Source organism: Salmo salar, unplaced genomic scaffold (genome assembly GCF_905237065.1).
Source record: "Salmo salar unplaced genomic scaffold, Ssal_v3.1, whole genome shotgun sequence".
Lineage (NCBI taxonomy): Eukaryota > Metazoa > Chordata > Actinopteri > Salmoniformes > Salmonidae > Salmo > Salmo salar.
The window spans coordinates 128361-147500 of NW_025548689.1; the positions used below are offsets into that span (position 1 = coordinate 128361).

General features: G+C 47.9%; 1 protein-coding gene across 1 annotated transcript in view; it reads right to left on the reverse strand.

Moving 5' to 3' along the window:
- Positions 1 to 19140, reverse strand: part of LOC106595859 (unconventional myosin-XV) — a gene marked incomplete at its 5' end in the record, with an annotated part of 220734 nt that overhangs the window by 78621 nt on the left and 122973 nt on the right. Inside the window, 4 exons of the mRNA XM_045712658.1 lie at positions 6442 to 6583; positions 7297 to 7415; positions 14002 to 14117; positions 18085 to 18220. Coding sequence (XP_045568614.1) covers positions 6442 to 6583; positions 7297 to 7415; positions 14002 to 14117; positions 18085 to 18220 — 513 coding nt within the window. The remainder of the gene's footprint in view (positions 1 to 6441; positions 6584 to 7296; positions 7416 to 14001; positions 14118 to 18084; positions 18221 to 19140) is intronic.

Here is a 19140-nt window from a genome sequence, read left to right on the forward strand (position 1 = left end):
GATGTTTCCTTCCCTTCTATCTGATGTTTCCTTCCCTTCTATCTGATGTTTCCTTCCCTTCTGTCTGATGTTTCCTTCCCTTCTATCTGATGTTTCCTTCCTTTCTATCTGATGTTTCCTTCCTTTCTATCTGATGTTTCCTTCCCTTCTATCTGATGTTTCCTTCCTTTCTATCTGATGTTTCCTTCCCTTCTATCTGATGTTTCCTTCCTTTCTATCGGATGTTTCCTTCCTTTCTATCTGATGTTTCCTTCCTTTCTATCTGATGTTTCCTTCTGGTGTTTCCTTCCCTTCTATCTGATGTTTCCTTCCTTTCCCCCTGATGTTTCCTTCCCTTCTATCTGATGTTTCCTTCCTTTCTATCTGATGTTTCCTTCCTTTCTATCTGATGTTTCCTTCCCTTCTATCTGATGTTTCCTTCCCTTCTATCTGATGTTTCCTTCCTTTCTATCTGATGTTTCCTTCTGGTGTTTCCTTCCCTTCTATCTGATGTTTCCTTCCTTTCCCCCTGATGTTTCCTTCCCTTCTATCTGATGTTTCCTTCCTTTCTATCTGATGTTTCCTTCCCTTCTATCTGATGTTTCCTTCCCTTCTATCTGATGTTTCCTTCCTTTCTATCTGATGTTTCCTTCTGGTGTTTCCTTCCCTTCTATCTGATGTTTCCTTCCCTTCTATCTGATGTTTCCTTCCTTTCTATCTGATGTTTCCTTCCTTTCTATCTGTTTCCTTCCTTTCTATCTGATGTTTCCTTCCCTTCTATCTGATGTTTCCTTCCCTTCTATCTGATGTTTCCTTCCTTTCTATCTGATGTTTCCTTCCCTTCTATCTGATGTTTCCTTCCCTTCTATCTGATGTTTCCTTCCTTTCTATCGGATGTTTCCTTCCCTTCTATCTGATGTTTCCTTCCTTTCTATCTGATGTTTCGTTCCGATGTTTCCTTCCCTTCTATCTGATGTTTCCTTCCTTTCTATCTGATGTTTCCTTCCCTTCTATCTGATGTTTCCTTCCTTTCTATCTGATGTTTCCTTCCTTTCTATCTGATGTTTCCTTCCCTTCTATCTGATGTTTCCTTCCTTTCTATCTGATGTTTCCTTCCTTTCTATCTGATGTTTCCTTCCTTTCTATCTGATGTTTCCTTCCTTTCTATCTGATGTTTCCTTCCTTTCTATCTGATGTTTCCTTCCTTTCTATCTGATGTTTCCTTCCTTTCTATCTGATGTTTCCTTCCTTTCTATCTGATGTTTCCTTCCTTTCTATCTGATGTTTCCTTCCCTTCTATCTGATGTTTCCTTCCCTTCTATCTGATGTTTCCTTCCTTTCTATCTGATGTTTCCTTCCCTTCTATCTGATGTTTCCTTCCCTTCTATCTGATGTTTCCTTCCCTTCTATCTGATGTTTCCTTCCCTTCTATCTGATGTTTCCTTCCTTTCTATCTGATGTTTCCTTCCCTTCTATCTGATGTTTCCTTCCTTTCTATCTGATGTTTCCTTCCTTTCTATCTGATGTTTCCTTCCGATGTTTCCTTCCCTTCTATCTGATGTTTCCTTCCTTTCTATCTGATGTTTCCTTCCTTTCTATCTGATATTTCCTTCCTTTCTATCTGATGTTATCTTCCGATGTTTCCTTCCCTTCTATCTGATGTTTCCTTCCCTTCTATCTGATGTTTCCTTCTGACGTTTCCTTCCTTTCTATCTGATGTTTCCTTCCCTTCTATCTGATGTTTCCTTCCTTTCTATCTGATGTTTCCTTCCCTTCTATCTGATGTTTCCTTCCCTTCTATCTGATGTTTCCTTCCTTTCTATCTGATGTTTCCTTCCCTTCTATCTGATGTTTCCTTCCCTTCTATCTGATGTTTCCTTCCATTCTATCTAATGTTTCCTTCCTTTCTATCTGATGATTACTTCCTTTCTATCTGATGTTTCCTTCCCTTCTATCTAATGTTTCCTTCCCTTCTATCTGATGTTTCCTTCCTTTCTATCTGATGTTTCCTTCCCTTCTATCTGATGTTTCCTTCCTTTCTATCTGATGTTTCCTTCCTTTCTATCTGATGTTTCCTTCCCTTCTATCTGATGTTTCCTTCCTTTCTATCTGATGTTTCCTTCCTTTCTATCTGATGTTTCCTTCCTTTCTATCTGATGTTTCCTTCCCTTCTATCTGATGTTTCCTTCCCTTCTATCTGATGTTTCCTTCCTTTCTATCTGATGTTTCCTTCCTTTCTATCTGATGTTTCCTTCCTTTCTATCTGATGTTTCCTTCCGATGTTTCCTTCCCTTCTATCTGATGTTTCCTTCCTTTCTATCTGATGTTTCCTTCCTTTCTATCTGATATTTCCTTCCTTTCTATCTGATGTTATCTTCCGATGTTTCCTTCCCTTCTATCTGATGTTTCCTTCCCTTCTATCTGATGTTTCCTTCTGACGTTTCCTTCCTTTCTATCTGATGTTTCCTTCCCTTCTATCTGATGTTTCCTTCCGATGTTTCCTTCCTTTCTATCTGATGTTTCCTTCCTTTCTATCTGATGTTTCCTTCCTTTCTATCTGATGTTTCCTTCCCTTCTATCTGATGTTTCCTTCTGACGTTTCCTTCCTTTCTATCTGATGTTTCCTTCCCTTCTATCTGATGTTTCCTTCCGATGTTTCCTTCCTTTCTATCTGATGTTTCCTTTCCTTCTATCTGATGTTTCCTTCCTTTCTATCTGATGATTACTTCCTTTCTATCTGATGTTTCCTTCCCTTCTATCTGATGTTTCCTTCCCTTCTATCTGTTGTTTCCTTCCCTTCTATCTGATGTTTCCTTCCCTTCTATCTGATGTTTCCTTCCCTTCTATCTGATGTTTCCTTCCTTTCTATCTGATGTTTCCTTCCTTTCTATCTGATGTTTCCTTCCCTTCTATCTGATGTTTCCTTCCTTTCTATCTGATGTTTCCTTCCCTTCTATCTGATGTTTCCTTCCTTTCTATCTGATGTTTCCTTCCTTTCTATCTGATGTTTCCTTCCCTTCTATCTGATGTTTCCTTCCCTTCTATCTGATGTTTCCTTCCTTTCTATCTGATGTTTCCTTCCCTTCTATCTGATGTTTCCTTCCTTTCTATCTGATGTTTCCTTCCCTTCTATCTGATGTTTCCTTCCCTTCTATCTGATGTTTCCTTCCTTTCTATCTGATGTTTCCTTCCCTTCTATCTGATGTTTCCTTCCTTTCTATCTGATGTTTCCTTCCCTTCTATCTGATGTTTCCTTCTGATGTTTCCTTCCCTTCTATCTGATGTTTCCTTCCCTTCTATCTGATGTTTCCTTCCCTTCTATCTGATGTTTCCTTCCTTTCTATCTGATGTTTCCTTCCTTTCTATCTGATGTTTCCTTCCTTTCTATCTGATGTTTCCTTCCTTTCTATCTGATGTTTCCTTCCTTTCTATCTGATGTTTCCTTCCTTTCTATCTGATGTTTCCTTCCGATGTTTCCTTCCTTTCTATCTGATGTTTCCTTCCCTTCTATCTGATGTTTCCTTCCTTTCTACCTGATGTTTCCTTCCTTTCTATCTGATGTTACCTTCCTTTCTATCTGATGTTTCCTTCCCTTCTATCTGATGTTTCCTTCCTTTCTATCTGATGTTTCCTTCCCTTCTATCTGATGTTTCCTTCCTTTCTACCTGATGTTTCCTTCCTTTCTACCTGATGTTTCCTTCCTTTCTATCTGATGTTTCCTTCCCTTCTATCTGATGTTTCCTTCCTTTCTATCTGATGTTTCCTTCCTTTCTATCTGATGTTTCCTTCCGATGTTTCCTTCCTTTCTATCTGATGTTTCCTTCCCTTCTATCTGATGTTTCCTTCCTTTCTACCTGATGTTTCCTTCCTTTCTATCTGATGTTACCTTCCTTTCTATCTGATGTTTCCTTCCCTTCTATCTGATGTTTCCTTCCTTTCTATCTGATGTTTCCTTCCCTTCTATCTGATGTTTCCTTCCTTTCTACCTGATGTTTCCTTCCTTTCTACCTGATGTTTCCTTCCTTTCTACCTGATGTTTCCTTCCTTTCTATCTGATGTTTCCTTCTATTCTATCTGGGAAGCCTGGAGTCCCTTTGAATGAACACAATCACTTTCCTTATTACTGGTCTGCCTGTCTCACCCTCTAACCTGTCTCACCCTCTAACCTGTCTCACCCTCTAGCCTGTCTCACCCTCTAACCTGTCTCACCCCTCTAGCCTGTCTAACCTGTCTCACCCTCTATCCTGTCTAACCTGTCTCACCCTCTAACCTGTCTCACCCTCTAACCTGTTATACACTCTAACCTGTCTCACCGTCTAACCTGTCTCACCCTCTAACCTGTCTAACCTGTCTCACCCTCTAACCTGTCTAACCTGTCTCACCCTCTAACCTGTCTAGCCTGTCTCACCCTCTAACCTGTCTCACCCTCTAACCTGTCTCACCCCTCTAGCCTGTCTCACCCTCTAGCCTGTCTAACCTGTCTCACCCTCTATCCTGTCTAACCTGTCTCACCCTCTAACCTGTCTCACCCTCTAGCCTGCCTCACCCTCTAACCTGTCTCACCCTCTAACCTGTCTAACCTGTCTCACCCTCTAACCTGTCTCACCCCTCTAGCCTGTCTAACCTGTCTCACCCTCTATCCTGTCTAACCTGTCTCACCGTCTAACCTGTCTCACCCTCTAACCTGTTATACACTCTAACCTGTCTCACCGTCTAACCTGTCTCACCCTCTAACCTGTCTAACCTGTCTCACCCTCTAACCTGTCTCACCCCTCTAGCCTGTCTCACCCTCTAGCCTGTCTAACCTGTCTCACCCTCTATCCTGTCTAACCTGTCTCACCCTCTAACCTGTCTCACCCTCTAGCCTGCCTCACCCTCTAACCTGTCTCACCCTCTAACCTGTCTAACCTGTCTCACCCTCTAACCTGTCTCACCCCTCTAGCCTGTCTAACCTGTCTCACCCTCTATCCTGTCTAACCTGTCTCACCCTCTAACCTGTCTCACCCCTCTAGCCTGTCTCACCCTCTAACCTGTCTCACCCTCTAGCCTGTCTCACCCTCTAGCCTGTCTCACCGTCTAACCTGTCTAACCTGTCTCACCCTCTAACCTGTCTAACCTGTCTAACCCTCTAACCTGTCTCACCCTCTAACCTGTCTCACCCTCTAACCTGTCTAACCTGTCTCACCCTCTAACCTGACTAACCTGTCTCACCCCTCTAACCTGTCTCACCCCTCTAGCCTGTCTCACCCTCTAGCCTGTCTCACCCTCTAACCTGTCTCACCCTCTAACCTGTCTCACCCTCTAACCTGTCTAACCTGTCTCACCCTCTAACCTGACTAACCTGTCTCACCCTATAACCAGTCTCACCCTCTAACCTGTCTCACCTTCTAACCTGTCTCACCCTCTAACCTGTCTCACCCTCTAACCTGTCTCACCCCTCTAGCCTGTCTCACCCTCTAGCCTGTCTAACCTGTCTCACCCTCTATCCTGTCTAACCTGTCTCACCCTCTAACCTGTCTCACCCTCTAGCCTGCCTCACCCTCTAACCTGTCTCACCCTCTAACCTGTCTAACCTGTCTCACCCTCTAACCTGTCTCACCCCTCTAGCCTGTCTAACCTGTCTCACCCTCTATCCTGTCTAACCTGTCTCACCGTCTAACCTGTCTCACCCTCTAACCTGTTATACACTCTAACCTGTCTCACCGTCTAACCTGTCTCACCCTCTAACCTGTCTAACCTGTCTCACCCTCTAACCTGTCTCACCCCTCTAGCCTGTCTCACCCTCTAGCCTGTCTAACCTGTCTCACCCTCTATCCTGTCTAACCTGTCTCACCCTCTAACCTGTCTCACCCCTCTAGCCTGCCTCACCCTCTAACCTGTCTCACCCTCTAACCTGTCTAACCTGTCTCACCCTCTAACCTGTCTCACCCCTCTAGCCTGTCTAACCTGTCTCACCCTCTATCCTGTCTAACCTGTCTCACCCTCTAACCTGTCTCACCCCTCTAGCCTGTCTCACCCTCTAACCTGTCTCACCCTCTAGCCTGTCTCACCCTCTAGCCTGTCTCACCGTCTAACCTGTCTAACCTGTCTCACCCTCTAACCTGTCTAACCTGTCTAACCCTCTAACCTGTCTCACCCTCTAACCTGTCTCACCCTCTAACCTGTCTAACCTGTCTCACCCTCTAACCTGACTAACCTGTCTCACCCTCTAACCTGTCTCACCCCTCTAGCCTGTCTCACCCTCTAGCCTGTCTCACCCTCTAACCTGTCTCACCCTCTAACCTGTCTCACCCTCTAACCTGTCTAACCTGTCTCACCCTCTAACCTGACTAACCTGTCTCACCCTATAACCAGTCTCACCCTCTAACCTGTCTCACCTTCTAACCTGTCTCACCTTCTAACCTGTCTCACCCTCTAACCTGTCTCACCCTCTAGCCTGTCTCACCCTCTAACCCGTCTCACCTTCTTCAGTTCAGTGATGAAGTAGTCCACCATGTGTTTGACCTGTGGAGCCTTGGCGGAGAACAGAATCAGCTTCTCATTGGTCAGGTTAAACTCCAACATGTTCTGAGATGGAATGGACACAAACAGGATGTCCGCGTAACTACGGAAACACACAGAGAAACAAACAGGATGTCCTCGTAACTACGGAATAAACACAGAGAAACAGACAGGATGTCCGCGTAACTACGGAAACACACACAGAAACAAACAGGATGTTCATGTAACTACGGAAACACACAAAGAAACAAAGAGGATGTCCTCGTAACTATGGAATAAACACAGAGAAACAGACAGGATGTCTGCGTAACTACGGAAACACACACAGAAACAAACAGGATGTTCATGTAACTACGGAAACACACAAAGAAACAAACAGGATGTCCGCGTAACTACGGAAACACACAGAAACAAACAGGATGTTCGCGTAACTACGGAAACACACACCGAAAGTCAAATCAGATTGAACAGTATATCCTTTATTTATGAATTAATCCTAATCTGAACAGTATGTGTATACAGGTGTGTGTTTATTTAACGAGGCAAGTATGTTAAGAACAAATTCTTATTCACAATGACGGCCCACCAGGGAACAGTGGGGGTTAACTGCCTTGTTCAGGGGGCAGAACGACAGATTTATTACCTTGTCAGCTCAGGGATTCAATCTGGCAACTTTTTGGGTTACTGGCCCAACGCTCTAACCACTAGGCTACCTGCTGTGATGTGTGTGTGTGTGTGGTGTATGTGTGTGTGTGTGTGTGTGTGTGTGTGTGTGTGTGTGTGTGTGTGTGTGTGTGTGTGTGTGTGTGTGTGTACCTGTAAGGGCGTAGTACTCTGAAGTAGTCCGGGGCAACAGAGCTGCTTCTCACAGTCTTCAGCAGCTTGACGCCGCGATGAGACACTGAGACCACCTGGACCCCAGTACCCACACTGCCCTGCAACACACACTTCCTGTCAACACCTGGATCCACACTGCCCTGCAACACACACTTCCTGTCAACACCTGGACCCACACTGCCCTGCAACACACACCTCCTGTCAACACCTGGACCCACACTGCCCTGCAACACACACTTCCTGTCAACACATACCCACACTGCCCTGCAACACACACTTCCTGTTAACACCTGGACCCACACTGCCCTGCAACACACACTTCCTGTCAACACCTGGACCCACACTGCCCTGCAACACACACTTCCTGTCAACACCTGGACCCACACTACCCTGCAACACACACTTCCTGTCAACACCTGGACCCACACTGCCCTGCAACACACACACACCCTGTCAACACTTACCCACACTGCCCTGCAACACACACCTCCTGTCAACACCTGGACCCACACTGCCCTGCAACACACACTACCTGTCAACACTTACCCACACTGCCCTGCAACACACACTTCCTATCACCACATACCCACACTGCCCTGCAACACACACTTCCTGTTAACACCTGGACCCCAGTACCCACACTGCCCTGCAACACACACTCCCCTGTTAACACCTGGACCCACACTGCCCTGCAACACACACTTCCTGTCAACACCTGGACCCACACTGCCCTGCAACACACACTTCCTGTCAACACGTACCCACACTGCCCTGCAACACACACTTCCTGTCAACACTTACCCACACTGCCCTGCAACACACACTTCCTGTTAACACCTGGACCCCAGTACCCACACTGCCCTGCAACACACACTCCCTGTTAACACCTGGACCCACACTGCCCTGCAACACACACTTCCTGTCAACACCTGGACCCACACTGCCCTGCAACACACACTACCTGTCAACACTTACCCACACTGCCCTGCAACACACACTTCCTATCACCACATACCCACACTGCCCTGCAACACACACTTCCTGTTAACACCTGGACCCCAGTACCCACACTGCCCTGCAACACACACTCCCTGTTAACACCTGGACCCACACTGCCCTGCAACACACACTTCCTGTCAACACCTGGACCCACACTGCCCTGCAACACACACTTCCTGTCAACACGTACCCACACTGCCCTGCAACACACACTTCCTGTCAACACTTACCCACACTGCCCTGCAACACACACTTCCTGTTAACACCTGGACCCCAGTACCCACACTGCCCTGCAACACACACTCCCTGTTAACACCTGGACCCACACTGCCCTGCAACACACACTTCCTGTCAACACCTGGACCCACACTGCCCTGCAACACACACTTCCTGTCAACACGTACCCACACTGCCCTGCAACACACACTTCCTGTCAACACTTACCCACACTGCCCTGCAACACACACTTCCTGTTAACACCTGGACCCCAGTACCCACACTGCCCTGCAACACACACTCCCTGTTAACACCTGGACCCACACTGCCCTGCAACACACACTTCCTGTCAACACCTGGACCCACACTGCCCTGCAACACACACTTCCTGTCAACACGTACCCACACTGCCCTGCAACACACACTTCCTGTCAACACTTACCCACACTGCCCTGCAACACACACTTCCTGTCAACACCTGTAACCACACTGCCCTACAACACACACACTGTCAACACTTACCCACACTGCCCTGCAACACACACCCCCTGTCAACACGAACCCACACTGCCCTGCAACACACACTTCCTGTCAGCACGTACCTACACTGCCCTGCAACACACACTTCCTGTCAACACCTGGACCCACACTGCCCTGCAACACACACACTGTCAACACTTACCCACACTGCCCTGCAACACACACCCCCTGTCAACACGAACCCACACTGCCCTGCAACACACACTTCCTGTCAGCTCGTACCCACACTGCCCTGCAACATACACTTCCTGTCAACACCTGGACCCACACTGCCCTGCAACACACACTTCCTGTCACCACGTACCCATACTGCCCGGCAACATACACTTCCTGTCAGCACGTACCCACACTGCCCTGCAACACACACTTCCTGTCAACACGTACCCACACTGCCCTGCAACACACACTTCCTGTCAGCACGTACCCACACTGCCCTGCAACACACACTTCCTGTCAACTAATACCCACACTGCCCTGCAAAACACACTGTCAACACTTACCCACACTGCCCTGCAACACACACTTCCTGTCAACACGTACCCACACTGCCCTGCAACACACACTTCCTGTCAACACGTACCCACACTGCCCTGCAACACACACTTCCTGTCAGCACGTACCCACACTGCCCTGCAACACACACTTCCTGTCAGCACGTACCCACCTGCCCTGCAACACACACTTCCTGTCAACACGTACCCACACTGCCCTGCAACACACACTTCCTGTCAACACCTGGACCCACACTGCCCTGCAACACACACTCCCTGTCAACTAATACCCACACTGCCCTGCAACACACACTTCCTGTCAACACCTACCCAGACTGCCCTGCAACACACTCTATCAACACTTACCCACACTGCCCTGCAACACACACTACCTGTCAACACGTACCCACACTGCCCTGCAACACACACTTCCTGTCAACACCTGGACCCACACTGCCCTGCAACACACACATCCCTGTCAACACCTGGACCCACACTGCCCTGCAACACACACTTCCTGTTAACACCTGGACCAACACTGCCCTGCAACACACACTTCCTGTTAACACCTGGACCCACACTGCCCTGCAACACACACTTCCTGTTAACACCTGGACCCACACTGCCCTGCAACACACACTTCCTGTCAACACGTACCCACACTGCCCTGCAACACACACTTCCTGTCAGCACGTAGCCACACTGCCCTGCAACACACACCACCTGACCTCAACCCAACACCTAGAGACCTCAACCCAACACCTAGAGATCTCAACACCTAGAGACCTCAACCCAACACCTAGAGACCTCAACACCTAGAGACCTCAACCCAACACCTAGAGACCTCAACACCTAGAGACCTCAACCCAACACCTAGAGACCTCAACACCTAGAGACCTCAACCCAACACCTAGAGACCTCAACACCTAGAGACCTCAACCCAACACCTAGAGACGTCAACCCAAAACCTAGCGACCTCAACCCAACACCTAGCGACCTCAACCCAACACCTAGAGACCTCAACACCTAGAGACCTCAACCCAACACCTAGAGACCTCAACACCTAGAGACCTCAACCCAACACCTAGAGACCTCAACACCTAGAGACCTCAACACCTAGAGACCTCAACCCAACACCTAGAGACCTCAACCCCGAGAGACCTCAACCCAACACCGAGAGACCTCAACCCAACACCTAGAGACCTCAACCCAACACCTAGAGACCTCAACACCGAGAGACCTCAACCCAACACCTAGAGACCTCAACACCTAGAGACCTCAACCCAACACCTAGAGACCTCAACACCTAGAGACCTCAACCCAACACCTAGAGACCTCAACACCTAGAGACCTCAACACCGAGAGACCTCAACCCAACATCTAGAGACCTCAACCCAACACCTAGAGACCTCAACCCAACACCTAGAGACCTCAACACCTAGAGACCTCAACCCAACACCTAGAGACCTCAACCCAACACCTAGAGACCTCAACACCTAGAGACCTCAACCCAACACCTAGAGACCTCAACACCTAGAGACCTCAACACCTAGAGACCTCAACCCAACACCTAGAGACCTCAACACCTAGAGACCTCAACACCTAGAGACCTCAACACCTAGAGACCTCAACCCAACACCTAGAGACCTCAACCCAACACCTAGAGACCTCAACCCAACACCTAGAGACCTCAACACCTAGAGACCTCAACACCTAGAGACCTCAACCCAACACCTAGAGACCTCAACACCTAGAGACCTCAACCCAACACCTAGAGACCTCAACACCTAGAGACCTCAACCCAACACCTAGAGACCTCAACACCTAGAGACCTCAACCCAACACCTAGAGACCTCAACACCTAGAGACCTCAACCCAACACCTAGAGACCTCAACCCAACACCTAGAGACCTCAACCCAACACCTAGAGACCCCAACACCTAGAGACCTCAACCCAACACCTAGCGACCTCAACCCAACACCTAGAGACCTCAACCCAACACCTAGAGACCTCAACCCAACACCTAGAGACCCCAACACCTAGAGACCTCAACCCAACACCTAGCGACCTCAACCCAACACCTAGAGACCTCAACACCTAGAGACCCCAACACCTAGAGACCTCAACCCAACACCTAGCGACCTCAACCCAACACCTAGAGAACTCAACACCTAGAGACCTCAACACCTAGAGACCTCAACCCAACACCTAGAGACCTCAACCCAACACCTAGAGACCTCAACACCTAGAGACCTCAACACCTAGAGACCTCAACACCTAGAGACCTCAACACCTAGAGACCTCAACACCTAGAGACTTCAACACCTAGAGACCTCAACCCAACACCTAGAGACCTCAACACCTAGAGACCTCAACCCAACACCTAGAGACCTCAACACCTAGAGACCTCAACCCAACACCTAGAGACCTCAACCCAACACCTAGAGACCTCAACCCAACACCTAGAGACCTCAACACCTAGAGACCTCAACCCAACACCTAGAGACCAACACCTAGAGACCTCAACCCAACACCTAGAGACCTCAACACCTAGAGACCTCAACCCAACACCTAGAGACCTCAACCCAACACCTAGAGACCTCAACCCAACACCTAGAGACCTCAACACCTAGAGACCTCAACCCAACACCTAGCGACCTCAACACCTAGAGACCTCAACCCAACACCTAGAGACCTCAACACCTAGAGACCTCAACCCAACACCTAGAGACCTCAACACCTAGAGACCTCAACCCAACACCTAGAGACCTCAACACCTAGAGACCTCAACCCAACACCTAGAGACCTCAACACCTAGAGACCTCAACCCAACACCTAGAGACCTCAACCCAAAACCTAGCGACCTCAACCCAACACCTAGCGACCTCAACCCAACACCTAGAGACCTCAACACCTAGAGACCTCAACCCAACACCTAGAGACCTCAACACCTAGAGACCTCAACCCAACACCTAGAGACCTCAACCCCGAGAGACCTCAACCCAACACCGAGAGACCTCAACCCAACACCTAGAGACCTCAACCCAACACCTAGAGACCTCAACACCGAGAGACCTCAACCCAACACCTAGAGACCTCAACACCTAGAGACCTCAACCCAACACCTAGAGACCTCAACACCTAGAGACCTCAACCCAACACCTAGAGACCTCAACACCTAGAGACCTCAACACCGAGAGACCTCAACCCAACATCTAGAGACCTCAACCCAACACCTAGAGACCTCAACACCTAGAGACCTCAACCCAACACCTAGAGACCTCAACACCTAGAGACCTCAACCCAACACCTAGAGACCTCAACACCTAGAGACCTCAACCCAACACCTAGAGACCTCAACACCTAGAGACCTCAACACCTAGAGACCTCAACACCTAGAGACCTCAACACCTAGAGACCTCAACCCAACACCTAGAGACCTCAACCCAACACCTAGAGACCTCAACCCAACACCTAGAGACCTCAACACCTAGAGACCTCAACACCTAGAGACCTCAACACCTAGAGACCTCAACCCAACACCTAGAGACCTCAACACCTAGAGACCTCAACCCAACACCTAGAGACCTCAACACCTAGAGACCTCAACCCAACACCTAGAGACCTCAACACCTAGAGACCTCAACCCAACACCTAGAGACCTCAACCCAACACCTAGAGACCTCAACCCAACACCTAGAGACCTCAACACCTAGAGACCTCAACACCTAGAGACCTCAACCCAACACCTAGAGACCTCAACACCTAGAGACCTCAACCCAACACCTAGAGACCCCAACACCTAGAGACCTCAACCCAACACCTAGAGACCTCAACACCTAGAGACCCCAACACCTAGAGACCTCAACCCAACACCTAGCGACCTCAACCCAACACCTAGAGAACTCAACACCTAGAGACCTCAACCCAACACCTAGAGACCTCAACACCTAGAGACCTCAACACCTAGAGACCTCAACACCTAGAGACCTCAACCCAACACCTAGAGACCTCAACACCTAGAGACCTCAACCCAACACCTAGAGACCTCAACCCAACACCTAGAGACCTCAACCCAACACCTAGAGACCTCAACACCTAGAGACCTCAACCCAACACCTAGAGACCTCAACACCGAGAGACCTCAACACCTAGAGACCTCAACCCAACACCTAGAGACCTCAACACCTAGAGACCTCAACCCAACACCTAGAGACCTCAACACCTAGAGACCTCAACACCTAGAGACCTCAACACCTAGAGACCAACACCTAGAGACCTCGTGAAGAGGGTTGAATGGCGTAACGTGTTGTGTTGCCAGTCGCTGGACCCGGGTTGGAGTTCTGGGTGGAGCATCCCCAGATATAGCAAGCTCACACACATAAACACACACACGCACACACACACACACACACACACACTCACACTCACACTCACCGAGGCAGGGAAGAGTCGTGAGAAATATATTTCCCAGGAGTCTTTGGCCGTCGTCACGATTTTCTTCTTGAGACTCTCATCCTGTGTGGCGCCATCCTGGCCAACCTGATTCTCTACTACACACACACACACACACACACACAGACACAGACACACACACACACACACACACACACACACACACACACACACACACACACACACACACACACACACACACACACACACACACACACACACACACATAATGGTGGGTTCATGGTGTTTTCTAGTGGTTTATGGTGCGGTGGTTATAATGGTGGGTTCATGGTGTTTTCTAGTGGTTTATGGTGCGGTGGTTATAATGGTGGGTTCATGGTGTTTTCTAGTGGTTTATGGTGCGGTGGTTATAATGGTGGGTTCATGGTGTTTTCTAGTGGTTTATGGTGCGGTGGTTATAATGGTGGGTTCATGGTGTTTTCTAGTGGTTTATGGTGCGGTGGTTATAATGGTGGGTTCATGGTGTTTTCTAGTGGTTTATGGTGCGGTGGTTATAATGGTGGGTTCATGGTGTTTTCTAGTGGTTTATGGTGCGGTGGTTATAATGGTGGGTTCATGGTGTTTTCTAGTGGTTTATGGTGTGGTGGTTATAATGGTGGGTTCATGGTGTTTTCTAGTGGTTTATGGTGCGGTGGTTATAATGGTGGGTTCATGGTGTTTTCTAGTGGTTTATGGTGCGGTGTGGTTATAATGGTGGGTTCATGGTGTTTTCTAGTGGTTTATGGTGCGGTGGTTATAATGGTGGGTTCATGGTGTTTTCTAGTGGTTTATGGTGTGGTGTGGTTATAATGGTGGGTTCATGGTGTTTTCTAGTGGTTTATGGTGCGGTGGTTATAATGGTGGGTTCATGGTGTTTTCTAGTGGTTTATGGTGCGGTGGTTATAATGGTGGGTTCATGGTGTTTTCTAGTGGTTTATGGTGCGGTGGTTATAATGGTGGGTTCATGGTGTTTTCTAGTGGTTTATGGTGCGGTGGTTATAATGGTGGGTTCATGGTGTTTTCTAGTGGTTTATGGTGCGGTGGTTATAATGGTGGGTTCATGGTGTTTTCTAGTGGTTTATGGTGCGGTGGTTATAATGGTGGGTTCATGGTGTTTTCTAGTGGTTTATGGTGCGGTGGTTATAATGGTGGGTTCATGGTGTTTTCTAGTGGTTTATGGTGCGGTGGTTATAATGGTGGGTTCATGGTGTTTTCTAGTGGTTTATGGTGCGGTGGTTATAATGGTGGGTTCATGGTGTTTTCTAGTGGTTTATGGTGCGGTGGTTATAATGGTGGGTTCATGGTGTTTTCTAGTGGTTTATGGTGCGGTGGTTATAATGGTGGGTTCATGGTGTTTTCTAGTGGTTTATGGTGCGGTGGTTATAATGGTGGGTTCATGGTGTTTTCTAGTGGTTTATGGTGCGGTGGTTATAATGGTGGGTTCATGGTGTTTTCTAGTGGTTTATGGTGCGGTGGTTATAATGGTGGGTTCATGGTGTTTTCTAGTGGTTTATGGTGCGGTGGTTATAATGGTGGGTTCATGGTGTTTTCTAGTGGTTTATGGTGCGGTGGTTATAATGGTGGGTTCATGGTGTTTTCTAGTGGTTTATGGTGCGGTGGTTATAATGGTGGGTTCATGGTGTTTTCTAGTGGTTTATGGTGCGGTGGTTATAATGGTGGGTTCATGGTGTTTTCTAGTGGTTTATGGTGCGGTGGTTATAATGGTGGGTTCATGGTGTTTTCTAGTGGTTTATGGTGCGGTGGTTATAATGGTGGGTTCATGGTGTTTTCTAGTGGTTTATGGTGCGGTGGTTATAATGGTGGGTTCATGGTGTTTTCTAGTGGTTTATGGTGCGGTGGTTATAATGGTGGGTTCATGGTGTTTTCTAGTGGTTTATGGTGCGGTGGTTATAATGGTGGGTTCATGGTGTTTTCTAGTGGTTTATGGTGCGGTGGTTATAATGGTGGGTTCATGGTGTTTTCTAGTGGTTTATGGTGCGGTGGTTATAATGGTGGGTTCATGGTGTTTTCTAGTGGTTTATGGTGCGGTGGTTATAATGGTGGGTTCATGGTGTTTTCTAGTGGTTTATGGTGCGGTGGTTATAATGGTGGGTTCATGGTGTTTTCTAGTGGTTTATGGTGCGGTGGTTATAATGGTGGGTTCATGGTGTTTTCTAGTGGTTTATGGTGCGGTGGTTATAATGGTGGGTTCATGGTGTTTTCTAGTGGTTTATGGTGCGGTGGTTATAATGGTGGGTTCATGGTGTTTTCTAGTGGTTTATGGTGCGGTGGTTATAATGGTGGGTTCATGGTGTTTTCTAGTGGTTTATGGTGCGGTGGTTATAATGGTGGGTTCATGGTGTTTTCTAGTGGTTTATGGTGCGGTGGTTATAATGGTGGGTTCATGGTGTTTTCTAGTGGTTTATGGTGCGGTGGTTATAATGGTGGGTTCATGGTGTTTTCTAGTGGTTTATGGTGCGGTGGTTATAATGGTGGGTTCATGGTGTTGTCTAGTGGTTTATGGTGCGGTGGTTATAATGGTGGGTTCATGGTGTTTTCTAGTGGTTTATGGTGCGGTGGTTATAATGGTGGGTTCATGGTGTTTTCTAGTGGTTTATGGTGCGGTGGTTATAATGGTGGGTTCATGGTGTTTTCTAGTGGTTTATGGTGCGGTGGTTATAATGGTGGGTTCATGGTGTTTTCTAGTGGTTTATGGTGCGGTGGTTATAATGGTGGGTTCATGGTGTTTTCTAGTGGTTTATGGTGCGGTGGTTATAATGGTGGGTTCATGGTGTTGTCTAGTGGTTTATGGTGCGGTGGTTATAATGGTGGGTTCATGGTGTTGTCTAGTGGTTTATGGTGCGGTGGTTATAATGGTGGGTTCATGGTGTTTTCTAGTGGTTTATGGTGCGGTGGTTATAATGGTGGGTTCATGGTGTTTTCTAGTGGTTTATGGTGCGGTGGTTATAATGGTGGGTTCATGGTGTTTTCTAGTGGTTTATGGTGCGGTGGTTATAATGGTGGGTTCATGGTGTTTTCTAGTGGTTTATGGTGCGGTGGTTATAATGGTGGGTTCATGGTGTTTTCTAGTGGTTTATGGTGCGGTGGTTATAATGGTGGGTTCATGGTGTTTTCTAGTGGTTTATGGTGCGGTGGTTATAATGGTGGGTTCATGGTGTTTTCTAGTGGTTTATGGTGCGGTGGTTATAATGGTGGGTTCATGGTGTTGTCTAGTGGTTTATGGTGCGGTGGTTATAATGGTGGGTTCATGGTGTTTTCTAGTGGTTTATGGTGCGGTGGTTATAATGGTGGGTTCATGGTGTTTTCTAGTGGTTTATGGTGCGGTGGTTATAATGGTGGGTTCATGGTGTTTTCTAGTGGTTTATGGTGCGGTGGTTATAATGGTGGGTTCATGGTGTTTTCTAGTGGTTTATGGTGCGGTGTGGTTATAATGGTGGGTTCATGGTGTTTTCTAGTGGTTTATGGTGCGGTGGTTATAATGGTGGGTTCATGGTGTTTTCTAGTGGTTTATGGTGCGGTGGTTATAATGGTGGGTTCATGGTGTTTTCTAGTGGTTTATGGTGCGGTGGTTATAATGGTGGGTTCATGGTGTTGTCTAGTGGTTTATGGTGCGGTGGTTATAATGGTGGGTTTGTGGTGTGGTGTGGTGGTTCTATAACGGTGGGTTTGTGGTGTGGTGTGGTGGTTATAACGGTGGGTTTGTGGTGTGGTGTGGTGGTTCTAAAAGGTTCTAACGGTGGGTTTGTGGTGTGGTGTGGTGGTTCTAAAGGTTCTAACGGTGGGTTTGTGGTGTGGTGTGGTGTAAGGTTATAATGGTGGGTTTGTGGTGTGGTGTGGTGGTTCTAAAAGGTTCTAAACGGTGGGTTTGTGGTGTGGTGTGGTGGTTCTAAAAGGTTCTAAACGGTGGGTTTGTGGTGTGGTGTGGTGGTTCTAAAAGGTTCTAAACGGTGGGTTTGTGGTGTGGTGTGGTGGTTCTAAAAGGTTCTAAACGGTGGGTTTGTGGTGTGGTGTGGTGGTTCTAAAAGGTCCTAAACGGTTCGGTACCAAACAGAGCCTTCATCTTGGTCCTCTCCTCCTGAGTGATGCGGATGCAGGCCTCCGAGTAGGTGTCATGGACTATCTGTCTGAACAGCAGGTCCAGCAGCAGAGGAGTGTTGAAGTTGTCTTCAGGGTAGAACACCTACAGGACCACAGCATCAACATGGATGAGATGAGGACTTTGGGAATAGAATAATAAAACTATTGTTCTGTCCTGAGCTCTTTGCTTGGACAAACGATTCATTGTGTGTACCTCCTCCTTCCACGCTACGCTACGCTACGCTACGCTACGCTACTGTTAGTGTGTGTACCTACTTCCACGCTACGCTACGCTACGTTACTGTTAGTGTGTGTACCTACTTCCACGCTACGCTACGCTACGTTACTGTTAGTGTGTGTACCTCCTCCTTCCACGCTACGCTACGCTACGCTACGTTACTGTTAGTGTGTGTACCTACTTCCACGCTACGCTACGCTACGTTACTGTTAGTGTGTGTACCTCCTTCCACGCTACGCTACTGTTACGCAACTCTGGTAAATCTCCCAGGGTGTGTTAGTGTGGGCCCCTCCTTCCTCAGGTAAATCTCCCAGGGTGTGTTAGTGTGTGGGCCCCTCCTTCCTCAGGTAAATCTCCCAGGGTGTGTTAGTGTGTGGGCCCCTCCTTCCTCAGGTAAATCTCCCAGGGTGTGTTAGTGTGTGGGGCCTCTCCTTCCTCAGGTAAATCTCCCAGGGTGTGTTAGTGTGTGTTTACCTCCTTCCTCAGGTAAATCTCCCAGGGTGTGTTAGTGTGGGGCCCCTCCTTCCTCAGGTAAATCTCCCAGGGTGTGTTAGTGTGTGGGCCCCTCCTTCCTCAGGTAAATCTCCCAGGGTGTGTTAGTGTGTGGGGCCCCTCCTTCCTCAGGTAAATCTCCCAGGGTGTGTTAGTGTGGGCCCCTCCTTCCTCAGGTAAATCTCCCAGGGTGTGTTAGTGTGTGGCCCCTCCTTCCTCAGGTAAATCTCCCAGGGTGTGTTAGTGTGTGGCCCCTCCTTCCTCAGGTAAATCTCCCAGGGTGTGTTAGTGTG